Consider the following 13,110-nt stretch of genomic DNA (forward strand, 5'->3'; position numbering starts at 1 on the left):
AACAAAAAAAGTTACAGATCTGTGGGACTGTGACAGTGGGTGAGTCACTGTTTGTCTCCGGCCAGCCCGACGAACAGGTCAAAAGGGTGAGTTGAGTTCCGAGAAGGTCCCTAATCCGCTGGGTATCATAGCCAAACGGACGGACTATGTTAAAAAATTGTTTGTGTTAAACTGCTTAGTATTGGTGACAAAATGGCACTAATTTAGATTTCCATACCCTCACATGTAGGGAATAACAGTCAAATTAAGATTTTTTTCAAACAGATTAATGATTTGTGAACTTAAATATTTTCTATGTTTTGTGTTGAAAATAAAAAGTGTTGCCAGACTTAAACATTGCCCCAAATAAAAAAAAATAGTTATGGGATAGTATTTCTCTATCAAAATGACGTTTTAAGGTGTGAGTGAGATCTCCTTAACTAAATGGTAAATAGCACGAAAATTTCTGTGGGTAAAACCAATTTAATATTGTGCATGTAGCAAATATCACCTCTATCAGCTACTGGTCTACTTGTGGTGGTTTGTCTATCTTATCTTATCTTTTCTAACAGGGGCAGGTCGAGACCTTAAAGCACTTCATCAAATTACAGTACTTCAAATTACCAAGAGTTATCATTCTAGTATCAGAGAGCTCGTTACAATCAAAGAGCAGGTGATCGGCTGTCTCTTCTGACCTAACACAGTGCCTACAGATCGGTTCATCATCAAATAAGACCATCTGTTGTAAATGTTTCCTGAATCGCCCGAGACTAGTGATCAGTTCTACAATTAGTTGATCTGTCTAGTCTCAAGAGGTCAGAGGCAACCTTTTTGGAAGGCCTAAACAGAGTAAGCTTGCTGACCCTAAGAAGGGGAGTGTCGACCCAGCGTTTGCGGTGCTTTTCTTTGGCCCATGACGCAATCAAAGAACATGCGCTTTTTCGTGAAATGCCACAGAAGAGTTGTGGGCCTATCATAGTTGTCGCAAAGGCAGTGTTTGCCAATCCGTCTGCAGCTTCATTTTCTTTTAAGCCTGAGTGTCCAGGCACCCAGCAGAACGTAAGACCATTTCTCCTACCCAACTCAGACACAGAAGCAAGGCAGTCCCACACAAGCCGACAGTTGAATTCGTAAGAGTTTAGTTTAATAAGGTGCTTGTAAGGTTGCTTGACTATCAGTATAGATATCGATTGTTTTGTCTCTGATCTCTTTATTAAGATGTTCTCAAGCACAAACCAAGATGGCAGTGACCTCCGCTTGAAAAACAGTTGGGTACACCCCCATGGGAAGACAAATGCCAGTGCCTTAATTTATCCAATGCACACCTGCTCCAGTGCCCCCATTTTTTAAATCTTAGAACCATCAGTGTAGCATTCTAAATCACCTGTGGGGATGGGCCCTTTTCCGCCAGACCAATCCTTCCTATCTGGTATTAGTACTGAAAGGCTTTCCAAAGGAGTATTTTTTGGACATGTGATCTGAAGGCAGGTCCAACTCATCACTTTGTACCACCTGAACAATTTTGGAGTGCCCTTTATTGTTTCCTGTGGTTATCCATAAGTTTTCGCATCCGAGGCGTAGGGCTGTTTTTCTTGCTACCACCTTGATGAAAATGTCGATGGGTAGCATATCAAGCAGAAAATCTAGAGCTGCTCCAGGACAGCTACTTACTGCCCAGTCATCATTATAAGAGCAAGGCTCTGAACTCCTGCTAAAGCTTTGACAGCTGCAGTAGATTCCATCTTTGGCCACCACACAAGCAAACCATATGTAAGGGCGGGTCAGACAACAGATACATAAAGCCAGTGCAAGAGTCTGGGCTGTAACCTCCATGTTCCACCTACCATCCGCCTGCATGCCCAGGGACCACTTACCGCGTTCAATAACTTTTTGAAGATGTGGTCCCCAGTGAAGAAATCTGTCCAAAATTACATCTAGGTACTTCACCTGATTCTGCAGCTCTATTTCAGTGCCCTGTAGTATTAGTGGGCCAATCCCTTCCAGTTTCCTCCTTCTTGTGAAAGGTACCATTACGACTTTCCTGGGATTAATGGAGAGCCCAACTTCCAGACACCAACGGTCTACCACCCTTGAAGCTCTGTTCATAAGGTCAGTTATGGTTCCGTGGAACTTTCCAACCACAAGGATTGCAACATCATCAGCGTAACCTAAGGCGAAAACCCCGCTTTCATCAAGGGTCCTTATAAGTTTGTCTGCTACCAAATTCCAAAGGAGGGGAGAAAGAACCCCACCCTGGGGGCAACCTCGAGTAGTTATTGCCTCGATCGTGTCATTATGGAGTGAGAGCCTGACCTTCCTACTGTGAAGCAAGGATTCAATCCACTTTCAAACGATCTCGTGAAGCCAGTGTTATCAAAAGCACCCTGAATATCAAGAAACGCACCCAGGGCCACTTCGCTACTCTCTAGAGCTTTCTCAATCTTACTTACGAGTTGGTGCAGCGCGGTCTCGCATGATCTTCCTGTGACATACGCATGCTGATTGTTATGAATAGGATTTGTCCTGAGAGCTGTATCCATCATGTATCTAAGACCAATTTTTCTAGGATCTTAAGGAAGAAAGAAGATAGAGAAATGGGTCTAAATGACTTAGGATCAGTGTAACTATCCCTCCCTGGTTTTGGAATAAATGCAATGCGAGAATTACACCACCCTGAGGGAATGTGTCCTAAGGCTAAGCTTGCTCTGAAAAGTAAGCAGAGTGGGTGAATAATAATGTCTTGACCTTCCTGTAAGCAAACAGGTCTTACCTCGTCAGGACCCGGCGATTTTAAGGGTCGTAATAGACTAATAGCCCATCTTACCTTGCTGAAGGTGACTATGCGACAAGCAGTGCTCCACAGTGGTTTGTAAATTATATATGATATTGGTGATATATTTCAAGTGAAAACTTGAGACATGATTCTCATTGAGGATATTATGAAAGGATTTTCATGCTGTATTTGTGCTATTGCCATTGATCTTTACAAAAATGTTGACTATACAATATTTTCAGGAGACAAAGCTGATTACCCATAAAACGCTGTCCCTTGTGAAAGAGAACGATTCGTCATTAAAGGAAATAGAAGAGATCCTGAAGAAAGACAAGAGATATCTGGAGCTAGATCACATTCCTGAGGAGAGACATGAACTGGTGATGGCTTACTTGGAGGATCTGGAGAAACGTGGACCTCCACCTCCACCCACAGCATCAGAGCCCTCACGCCGCACCACCAAGTAGAGTGAGTGTTACAACTAGGGATGGACGGGATTGAATTTTTAGTTCGGGACGGGACGGGATTTTTATTTCCTTCCCGATTTTCGGGACGGGACGAGACGGGATTTTTTTCTGTGCATAAAAAGATAGGCTAGTCTTGAGTATTGCAGTTACCAAAAAAGGCATACGAAATCAATCTTTACTGTTTGTGGCACTGATCTATAAAAACCAAAAAATGGGTAACAATTTTTCAGGTACCTATAGAAACTTGTGACTTGCGGTCGAAAGGACTCGCGGTCACGGTGCGATCGTCAAAATGACGGCAGTAACGGGGTGATCGTCGGTATGACTCGCGGTCACAGCGCGATCGTCGGTATGACTCCGTGGTCACGGCGTGATTGTCGGTATGACTCCGCGGTCACGGCGTGATCGTCGGTATGACTCCGCGGTCATGGCGTGATCGTCGGTATGACTCCGTGGTCACGGCGTGATTGTCGGTATGACTCCGCGGTCACGGCGTGATCGTCGGTATGACTCCGCGGTCACGGAGTGATCGTCGGTATGACTCCGCGGTCACGGCGTGATCGTCGGTATGACTCCGCGGTCACGGCGCGATCGTCGGTATGACTCCGCGGTCACGGCGCGATCGTCGGTATGACTCCGCAGTCACGGCGTTATCGTCGGTATGACTCCGTGATCACGGCGTGATCGTCGGTATGACTCCGAGGTCACAGTGCGATCGCCGGTATGGCTCCGCGGTCACGGCGTGATCGTCGGTATGACTCCGCGGTCACGGCGCGATCGTCGTTATGACTGCGTGGTCACGGCGCAATCGTCGAAACGACTTCGTCTCCTGCGTTCGCGGACCTATCGCTCGCAATAGCGGCGTCATCGGCACTCGCGAAGCGGCAAAATCGCCGGCGATCGGACCAAATCCCGTCCCGAAAAATTCCCGAATCAAATGTTATCCCGTCCAGATAATCGGGAATATTTTTTTCCCGAAAAATTTCCGAAATTTCAGGACCCGTCCATCCCTACTTACAACTACTGTTGTCTAGGAGCTAAAAGTGTAATAAACTTTTAAGTAAGTTTTACTCTAAAAGTACTATTTTTGGGTAATGGAATGTGTAACAATTCAGTATGTTTCCGTGACCGCGGGAGAGGATGGTGATGTTTACACGGCCGCGGGAAATGTTTATGGTTTTGTCGCAATCGTGGACGATGATGTTGAGGTTTCCGTGACCGTGGGAGACGATGATGATGTCTACACGGTCGCGGGAAATGTTCATAATTTAGCCGAGATCGCAGACGATTGACGATGGTGTTTCCGTGACCGCGGGAGATGACAATGATGTCTTCAAGGCAGTGGGAAATGTACTTGATGTTGCCGCGATCGCAGACGACGAAGATGACGTTTCCGTGACCGCGGGAGACGAAGATGATGTCTAAAGGGCCGCAGGAAATGTTCATGGTTTTGTTGCAATTGCGGACAACAACGATGACGTTTCCGTGACCGCGGGAGACGATGATGATGTCTACACGGCCGCAGGAAATGTTCATGGTTTTGTCGCAATTGCGGACGATGACGTTTCTGTGACCGCTGGAGACGACGATGATGTCTACACAGCCCTGGGAAAAGATCATGATTTTGCCACGACCGCGGATGACGACGATGACGTTTCCGTGACTGTGGGAGACGACGACGATGTCTGCACGGCCGCGGGAAATGTTCATGATTTGCCGCGATCACGGATGACGACGATGACGTTTCCGTGACCGCGGGAGATGACGATGATGTCTGCACGGCCACGGGAAATGTTCATGATTTTGCTGCGATCACGGATGACGACGATGACGTTTCCGTGACCATGGGAGGCGATGATGATGTCTACACGGCCGCAGAAAATGTTCATGGTTATGTTGCAATCGCGGACGATGACGTTTCCATGACCGCGGGAGACGACGATGTCTTCAAGGCCGCGGGAATACGATCATGACTTGAGCCAATGTTAATGTCTACACGGCCGTGGGAAAAGATCATAAGATCATGATTTTGCCACAATCACGGACGACGACGATGACGTTTCCGTGACTTCGGGAGACAATGATGTCTACACAGCCACGGGAATTTTTCATGATTTAGCCGCGATCGCAGACGATGAGGATGACATTTCCGAGACCACGGGAGACGACGGTGATGTCTACACGGCCACAGGAAACGTTCATGATTGGACCACGTCTGGTTAGACTTTGCCATAAATGATTTATTAAGTCATATGTTTCTAATTATTAAAATGTGTTTGCGTTTACTTTAAAAATGTAAATAAAATATGAGTTGTGAGTGAGTAAAAACAATGTAAAACAGTCCTGAGTAAAATCAATGTTTCTTTAACATCGATGACTTTTCCGTAACCGCGGCTGTCAATGATGATTTTATGATTAAAAAACCCCTAATTGGCTAGTTTAATTTAAAAAAATGTATTTATATTTAATTTCTATTCTATTGATTTGAAAATTGAAATTTTAAATAATTTAGAAAATTTGATTTCACAATTTGTCCCCATAAATTATATTTAGTCAAAGTGATTAAAATTTATGAAAGAAGATTCACAGGTCATTCATATAATATACCTTTTATAAACATCAATATTTTGTACAGTACTTTAATTCAATATTTTGACCTGTGTAGAAGCGTTGACTATTGGATACAGAAGTTGTATTAATAGTCAAAGGTAGAAGTCATTTAAATTGGGTAAGATAACTCCTTTAAAACCTTACCTGGAAGCCATTAGAACATTTTTAGGCCACAACTTTTTGAACTGTTATACTAAATTTTAACCTCAAGAAACTATTTCAGTCTTGAGAAGAATTTTAAGTAATATATAATTACTAGGGGTCTGCGGTGCACCGAAAAAGTTGGTACACCGAAAAAGTCGGTACACCGAAATAGTCAGTATGGTACAAGCTTAATATAATCGTCATCAGTTTGGTACAGCATTTTACGCATCCTATTATAATTATAAACTACTTTCAGTTTACTATCAGCAGTTGGTTCCGAGCTCATAAAAGGCTTATCAGATGTTTGTTTACGATCTTCATAATTTATTACTAGGAATACTAGGGTAGTGATGCAATAAAAAAACCATTTGCAGTCCAAAATTATTTTACAATACTAAAATGACTTTTTTCTAGGGATGGACGAGATTAGATTTTTAGTTCGAGACGAGACGAGACGAGATTTTTTATTTCTCATAAAATTTCGAGACGAGATCGAGACGAGATTTCTCTTCTCATACACAACGGGAAATGCACGTTCGAAATTTTTACCTGATTTTGTAACATTGTTAGATGACTGTTTAAATACTAAAATAATGATAATAGGCAAGAATATTTACAATCTTTCATTAAATAACATCAGCATAACATTTTTTTATTAATCACGCCTAACTTATTAAAAATGCCTACGATTAGGAAACATGGTGATATCAGTTAGGATAGAGTTCAACTTATCCTAAAATAAAATAAATCATAAAATAAAAGCAATATTAATTTTTATAAAATAGTTACTTGTTTTGACTTTTTTTATAGTAATAAAACATTCCTCACACTGCTTGCACTTAACAAAACTTCTCAAATGTTATTAAAGTAATATTATTAAAATAATGAAAGTAATATTTACATTAAAAGAATAAAAGTAATATTTACATTAAAAGAATTAATTAAATAAGAACGCCTTCGAAAAGGAAACGCAACTACAACACGCTCCTGTATTGCGGGTATTGCATTGACTTTCTGCAGGCGTTTTTAATTTTTTTTTTTTTTTTTTTTTTTTTTTTTATTCTCGTCTCGATAAAAATCTCGGCCAAAAAGTAATCTTGTCTCGTGTAACGAGATTGAAAATTTCCCGAAATTTCGAGACTTGACCATCCCTACTTTTTTCTAATAAAATATTTACAAGACACCAACTACCATGAATTAGTTTCTTAGAAAATAATCTGTTAGTAACAGTTTATGTTTTTTAATAAAGAAATATATCTTTTTGTCAGCTACTTCCTTGTTTCGTTACACAATTTTGTTAGCAATTGGAGCAACCGGGTGGTGGAAGAGGTGAGGGGGAGGGTCCATGACCTTGAGTGCCCCCTGCCTGGCTGGTGAGAGGGATTTATGGTTTGTTTACATCCCACTGCCCTTCCAATAAAAAGATCCTGCAGTTTCAAAACATTGACTTACAGTTTAAAAACATTGACTTGTGTTGCTAATTATGGCACTAGCGTCTCTGCATTATGTTGCCAAGTTGGCATTTAATTTTCTTTTCTCTTGATTGAATATAATCTTCTAAATATTAATTAGTTAAGAGTTCCTTTTAGGGTACCTAATTAATTGTGATATAAACAATATCGTGACTTGAGGTTATGGATTTTTAGTTTATTAGTTATCAAAATTAGTTGTTTTAGGCTAGGGGCACACGAGCAATTATTTTTAGGCGGTTATTTCATCGGCCGATTTGTGCATCATGTAGGAAGCGTGCACACAGGTGATCGAGAATTGCGCCCATTTTAAAATCTGGGTTTTGCTGCAGATTCATAGGCGAGGCGATTGTCGCCTGGAAATCTGGAACGTACAGGTTGTTATCAGTCCGCGCACACGGTCGACTAAAAAATCAACCATTTTATCGTATTTTAATAATTGCAACGAAAGTGGAAATGTCTTATAAAACTTCCATCTACAAATGAAGGAGTAAAATATAAAAAATCTTGGTTTAAAAAAAAAAATTTTTTGCAATTTTAAATATTCATATTATTGTTTTAGCCTACCTGACGAACCATAAGTCTAGATAGCTACGACAAAATTTTAAGTTTTCTTTTCTTGTTTGAAGGCCTACTGACTGAATTATTTATTTCTTTTGAATAATTATTTAGCAATACGCCATTGTGGAAACAATCTCAGAAGCTAGGCCTTCATATGGCTTTCCACATTCATTATAATGTGCAAAATGACGCAGTCGCTAATTATTTGCGTAAATTTATTACTGTTATTTATTTATTAATTATGTGCTAATATACGGCCTTAATTGTTGCAAAATGATGTAAAGTCCCCGATATTTCGTTTTCTTTTGCTGGTTGAATTTCTTCATCCTGTTGTCTTCCTTTTGTCTCCTTTCATCGGGAGTCTTTCTCCTCTTTGTCTTTTTTCGTGTATCAAGATACGAAGGTAAATTGGGAAAAAGTCTAGGTACGGCATTCTCACCTAAAACTGGGTTCTCGCGTCTATATTCGCACCAATCAATTCTTGTCTTAATGTCTTAATTCTTGTAATTTCCACAAAACTAAGGTCATCTTCGTGAAAATATTTCAAGCAGACACGAGTATTGTTTTTGAAGGTGTCCAATCTGACTGAGGAATAGCACTAAGTCAACTGTTGCTTACGCGCCGGATCACTTGGAATCTTAAAACACTGCATGTATCCTTTAGTTTTATTAGTTTTAATCAAGCTTTCGTAATTACTCTTGCACCCAGGCACGACAAATTTATCTGTTATGATGCAGTAGCAATTTCAATGTCATTACTAATGATTAAGGGTAATAGAAACGTGAATAAGTACGTCGGTACGCGACTCCTCCATTCACTGTAATGGTAAGACGACCGTGCGCCAAGACACAGATGCGACGTTGCCACTTTTCGCTCACCGCGGCCTTGTATTAGAGGTGGCTGTGGTTGTTTTCTTTGCTAAAAAAGGCCACAGCTGTTATAATAAAAACTGAAACTTTCAACAGACATTCTATAGTAATTAAAGAACATTTTACTGTCATCACGTAAAGTGTATAGTTTATAAAACTGTCGATTTAAAAGTCTCTGACTTACTATCGGATCGGATAAACCCGATATTTAAGTTGTCTTCTTTTTTTCTTTGATCTAATTAGAAGAGCACAAACACAGGTTAATTCAACAAAGTCCATTTTAGGATAGCTTAAACGCACTCAAAACATCCATTTCTTGACTAAACATTCGCCACGTGTGCTCCTAGACATAAACAAGGGGGGTTTATTTTTGGCCGATTTTTTAATTGACCGTGTGCGCTGTAACGGGTATTCCAAGTTGAGACTAAAATAAAAATTTAGTTAAAAACGATACAAGCTTTCAGCTGTCAAAGCATTTTATCTAAAAGATTGATATTGAACAGAGCCTTCGTAATGAATTGTCAGGGAGGTCAAAATCTGTTTAAATCATATGTTAGACTAAATTAAAATAGGTCTATTGTGGAAAAATGACGTATCGAATAACTTGAATATCTAAAAAACTACTTGTCTTATCGAGTTCAAAGTGTTACCAAATAAAATCATATGAAATTCCCTAACTTGTGTTAAAAAATCAAAATGATCGGACAAATTAAGAAAATTAAGTAAAAAATTTAAATTTAAAATATTAATTTACAATGTCTAAGTTAAACCGCTATGACGTTGCGCGGAGCAAAATTGACTAAGAAAATAGTCCGTGACTAAAATGCAATTAACTCGAAAATTGAAAGTCTAATCAAAAAATTTAAATCAGATGAAAGTGATTAAATCTGTTTCTGAAGACGATATATACATTTCATAAAGAATAAATTAAACTATATAAAATGTAGGAATGGTTTTTAATTTGGCGGTTATGGCGCGAAAAAAGATTGATGAATGGGGAAATAGTTAAAATTATAAAAGCAAATATCTCGAGAATTGCAGGTCCGATAAAAGCCAAATTAAAATAGAATGACTTTTAGATTTTTGTCTAGCTATGCTGCAAAATTTGTAACAACTTAAAAAAAATTGAAGCAATATGCGTTCTTGAATAGAGGACAGTGACCGGTAACGGTAGACTCGTCCACTTCTGGAGAAACCTTTCATGAGTGATGTTCTGAGTTGATCTCTTAATTAAAGTAAATCTCTAGCATCGTGTAATGTAGGCTCTAAGATGAAAGAAAATCAAGGAAATATAATGAGCATAAATTAGCCTACGAAAATGTAATAGTGAAAAGTAAAATAAATCAGTGATTCAAAATGATGTTGTAGCCTATTAGGCTAAATTTGTAACTTAGACTCATGCCATAAAGACGCCGTAGATCTTCAACACCACAAAAACTGATAAGTAGCCAAACCTAGTGATTAAACATGTTCAATATAACGAATTCTAGAGTCATCATATATAAACATTTTCTATTATTAAAAACTTTTACAAGGGCTCAGCTCAGTCATAGATGGGTACAGAAAATCAATAATTTAAAACAGTAAAAGTATAATGTAAAATTTAAAATAGGCCTAAGTTAAGAAGGCTTAACCTTACAAAAAAAAAAGGCGAAGGTTACAGCGCCAGACCCTAGATTTCTATCTTTTGCTGTAGTTCTATCTATGCTACTGTATGACGTGATATATAGTTTTTACAGCTTTTACTAATCATACCATAAACAAACCATGTGTATGGTAAATAAACCATGTGTCAATTACTATTTTAGAGTTTTATAGTTAATCAGTTTACACAACATCTTATCTTCAATGAGTTCTCGACTTGTCATTTTGTTTAGCCTACTAATGCTATTGCAAGTGTGAGGTTTTGTACTTAGGTAGTTAGGAGGCAGGGAATATTGCATTGTTGAAACATAGGATTTTTATTTTCTTCTTTCTTGCAGTTAAGGCAATTCCCAAGCTCTAAATAAGATATGAAAATGAAATAATATACATAAATACAACTTTTTCCATATTTTATTATCAAGAAATATTATAAACTTAGATAGAAGTTCAAACAACAACAAAAATCCAATAAATAAAACAATTTTGGCTTGACCCAACCCGAACCAAAAAAAGTCTGACCCGCAGACCCCAATTATCAAGGCAAGTACTCAATAGGTGAAGCCTTTATCTTTACTTTGTTGATTTCTTTCTTGACACAATCCCGTAAGAAGGAAAAGGTTTTAATAATGTGTGGGACAGTAATTAATTGTTGTTAGAAAACCATGAATGTAGGATACTATCCATTTTTGTAGTAATGTCAATGTATTACAATTTAAAATAATGGTTTCAATCTGAGGAGAAACCCGCAAAATTACTGGTAGCCGTGTACCGTATCGACCTTAAATTTTCTGTACCGAAGACCCCTAATAATTACCCAAATTTGAACTGTTAATCCCTATGTGAAGGTAGCCTATCCAAAGATCAATTATTACATCAACCAAAACATTGAACAACAGTCAACTTTATCTCAAGTTTTAGTCATAACCTGCTACTGAGTCTTTATTACAATTTATTATAACTTTTTAGATATTTCATTCTCCAGGACTATTGATTTATGTTTAATAACCAAACAACCAAACCACAAGATTAAATTCTGACGCTGCCCGATCACCCCAACCTGAGATTCAGAGAACATGTAACAAACCCCTGAGCCTAAATTGAGAACATTGTATTAGCATATAAGCTTTAAGTAACTTCAAGTAAATTCAACTCCCCATGTTGTAAACCCGATTGTAAGTAATTTTTTTATTTTTTATTATCGATTTGTATTTTCATAGAATAAAATTAGATTTTAGTATTGTAAATTTGGAGTTTCCATTTTAGGCCTAAGTTAAGATTTATTACTGGTGTTTATCAAGTAAATAAAAAAATAATGCAAATGAAAAATTCTAACTAGCCAATTCAAATGTAAGTATTTCTAAACAAATTAAATAACTACCATATCAAAGGTAAATGCATCACAATAACCGTAAAAGCTCTACTTGAGCTCAATTTTCTGACTTGGTGCTCGATTTCTCCAGCTTGTAGGCTAGGCTTGAATTAGCTCAAAAGTCGAGCCGCTCAAACACATCTAATTTATTTTTATTGACTACTTGAAAAAATCTCATGTCCATCATTTGCCAATCTTGGGTAACATTAAAATGTTTATACATTCGAACATAACGTGTAATCATGACTTTTGTTTCAGATAAACTTTCAATGAACTCATGAAGCCTGATGACCAGCCACTCAAGAATGTTTTGTTAAAATAACATATATTTAAATTTATATAACTAATATTTGTATAAGCATGATGAAATACAAATATTTTATATCTTTTAAGACTCTGATTGAAATCAGAGATTTTAGTTGAAAGTTCTGTTCCAAGGTTATATTACCTTACCCAATTTAGTTATGTCGACATTTTACCTTTTAGTGTCTGTTTTAAGTTTGATAAACTGTATAGTTTAGATTTCTGTATTAGTTGGTACACTTGTATATTGATTGTCATGTATTTAGAATGCTACTGTTGTAAAGAAGACATTTTCTTATAGAACCAGATCTTTTAATAAAATGAAACTAGTTATGATTCACATTATTGTGTATATTATTTCATCATTAATCTTTCAAAAATCCAAGTATTTGTGGTTTGCCGTAACAGTTTTGCCACCCTTCAGCTCTGCATGGATTGCAAGTAGAGTTTTACTCTTAATATGAAACTAGTGGAACCCCGTCGAAATCGACGGTTAATCTTCAGGTTTTATGTAAATTCAGCTAACTGCGATAGATAGAGTGAAGTCATTAAAATCTTAGTTAAATGAAGGGAGGATAAGCAATAATAAGTATGACGATTGTGTTCCCTAAAAAACGTGATTTTTGAATTCGTTTAACACAATATTTCCTACCTTTTTATCGGCTTTAGGTTGCCCAAAAGGTTTTTTAGGAGTCTTATAATTGTTTGTTCATGAGTTGTTTCATGTCAAAGCCACTTTCACTATATGGGAGAAGGAGTTCATATAATTCTATAAGTCTATCATGTTACGGAAAGAGTCAATATTACTAACAACTAATTCCATCTGCTTTAGGAAAATCATTCAGATTGTATCCGGATTTATAAGTGAATCTTCATCTTTGGTCATAGAAATACAGAATTTTATCAGCATATTAAATTATTT

At 37.9% G+C, this 13,110-nt stretch overlaps 1 protein-coding gene across 1 annotated transcript in view; it reads left to right on the plus strand.

The window, feature by feature from the left end:
• LOC128984075 (transcription elongation regulator 1) overlaps positions 1-12,528 on the plus strand; it is a 176,631-nt gene extending 164,103 nt beyond the window's left edge. The window contains exons 20-21 of the mRNA XM_054403360.1: positions 2,995-3,220; positions 12,144-12,528. Coding sequence (XP_054259335.1) covers positions 2,995-3,219 — 225 coding nt within the window. The 3' untranslated portion in view covers position 3,220; positions 12,144-12,528. The remainder of the gene's footprint in view (positions 1-2,994; positions 3,221-12,143) is intronic.
• Positions 12,529-13,110: the final 582 nt, after the last annotated feature.

This window comes from Macrosteles quadrilineatus, unplaced genomic scaffold (genome assembly GCF_028750875.1).
Source record: "Macrosteles quadrilineatus isolate MER2022 unplaced genomic scaffold, UCM_ALF_1.0 Scaffold_1__1_contigs__length_201487025, whole genome shotgun sequence".
Lineage (NCBI taxonomy): Eukaryota > Metazoa > Arthropoda > Insecta > Hemiptera > Cicadellidae > Macrosteles > Macrosteles quadrilineatus.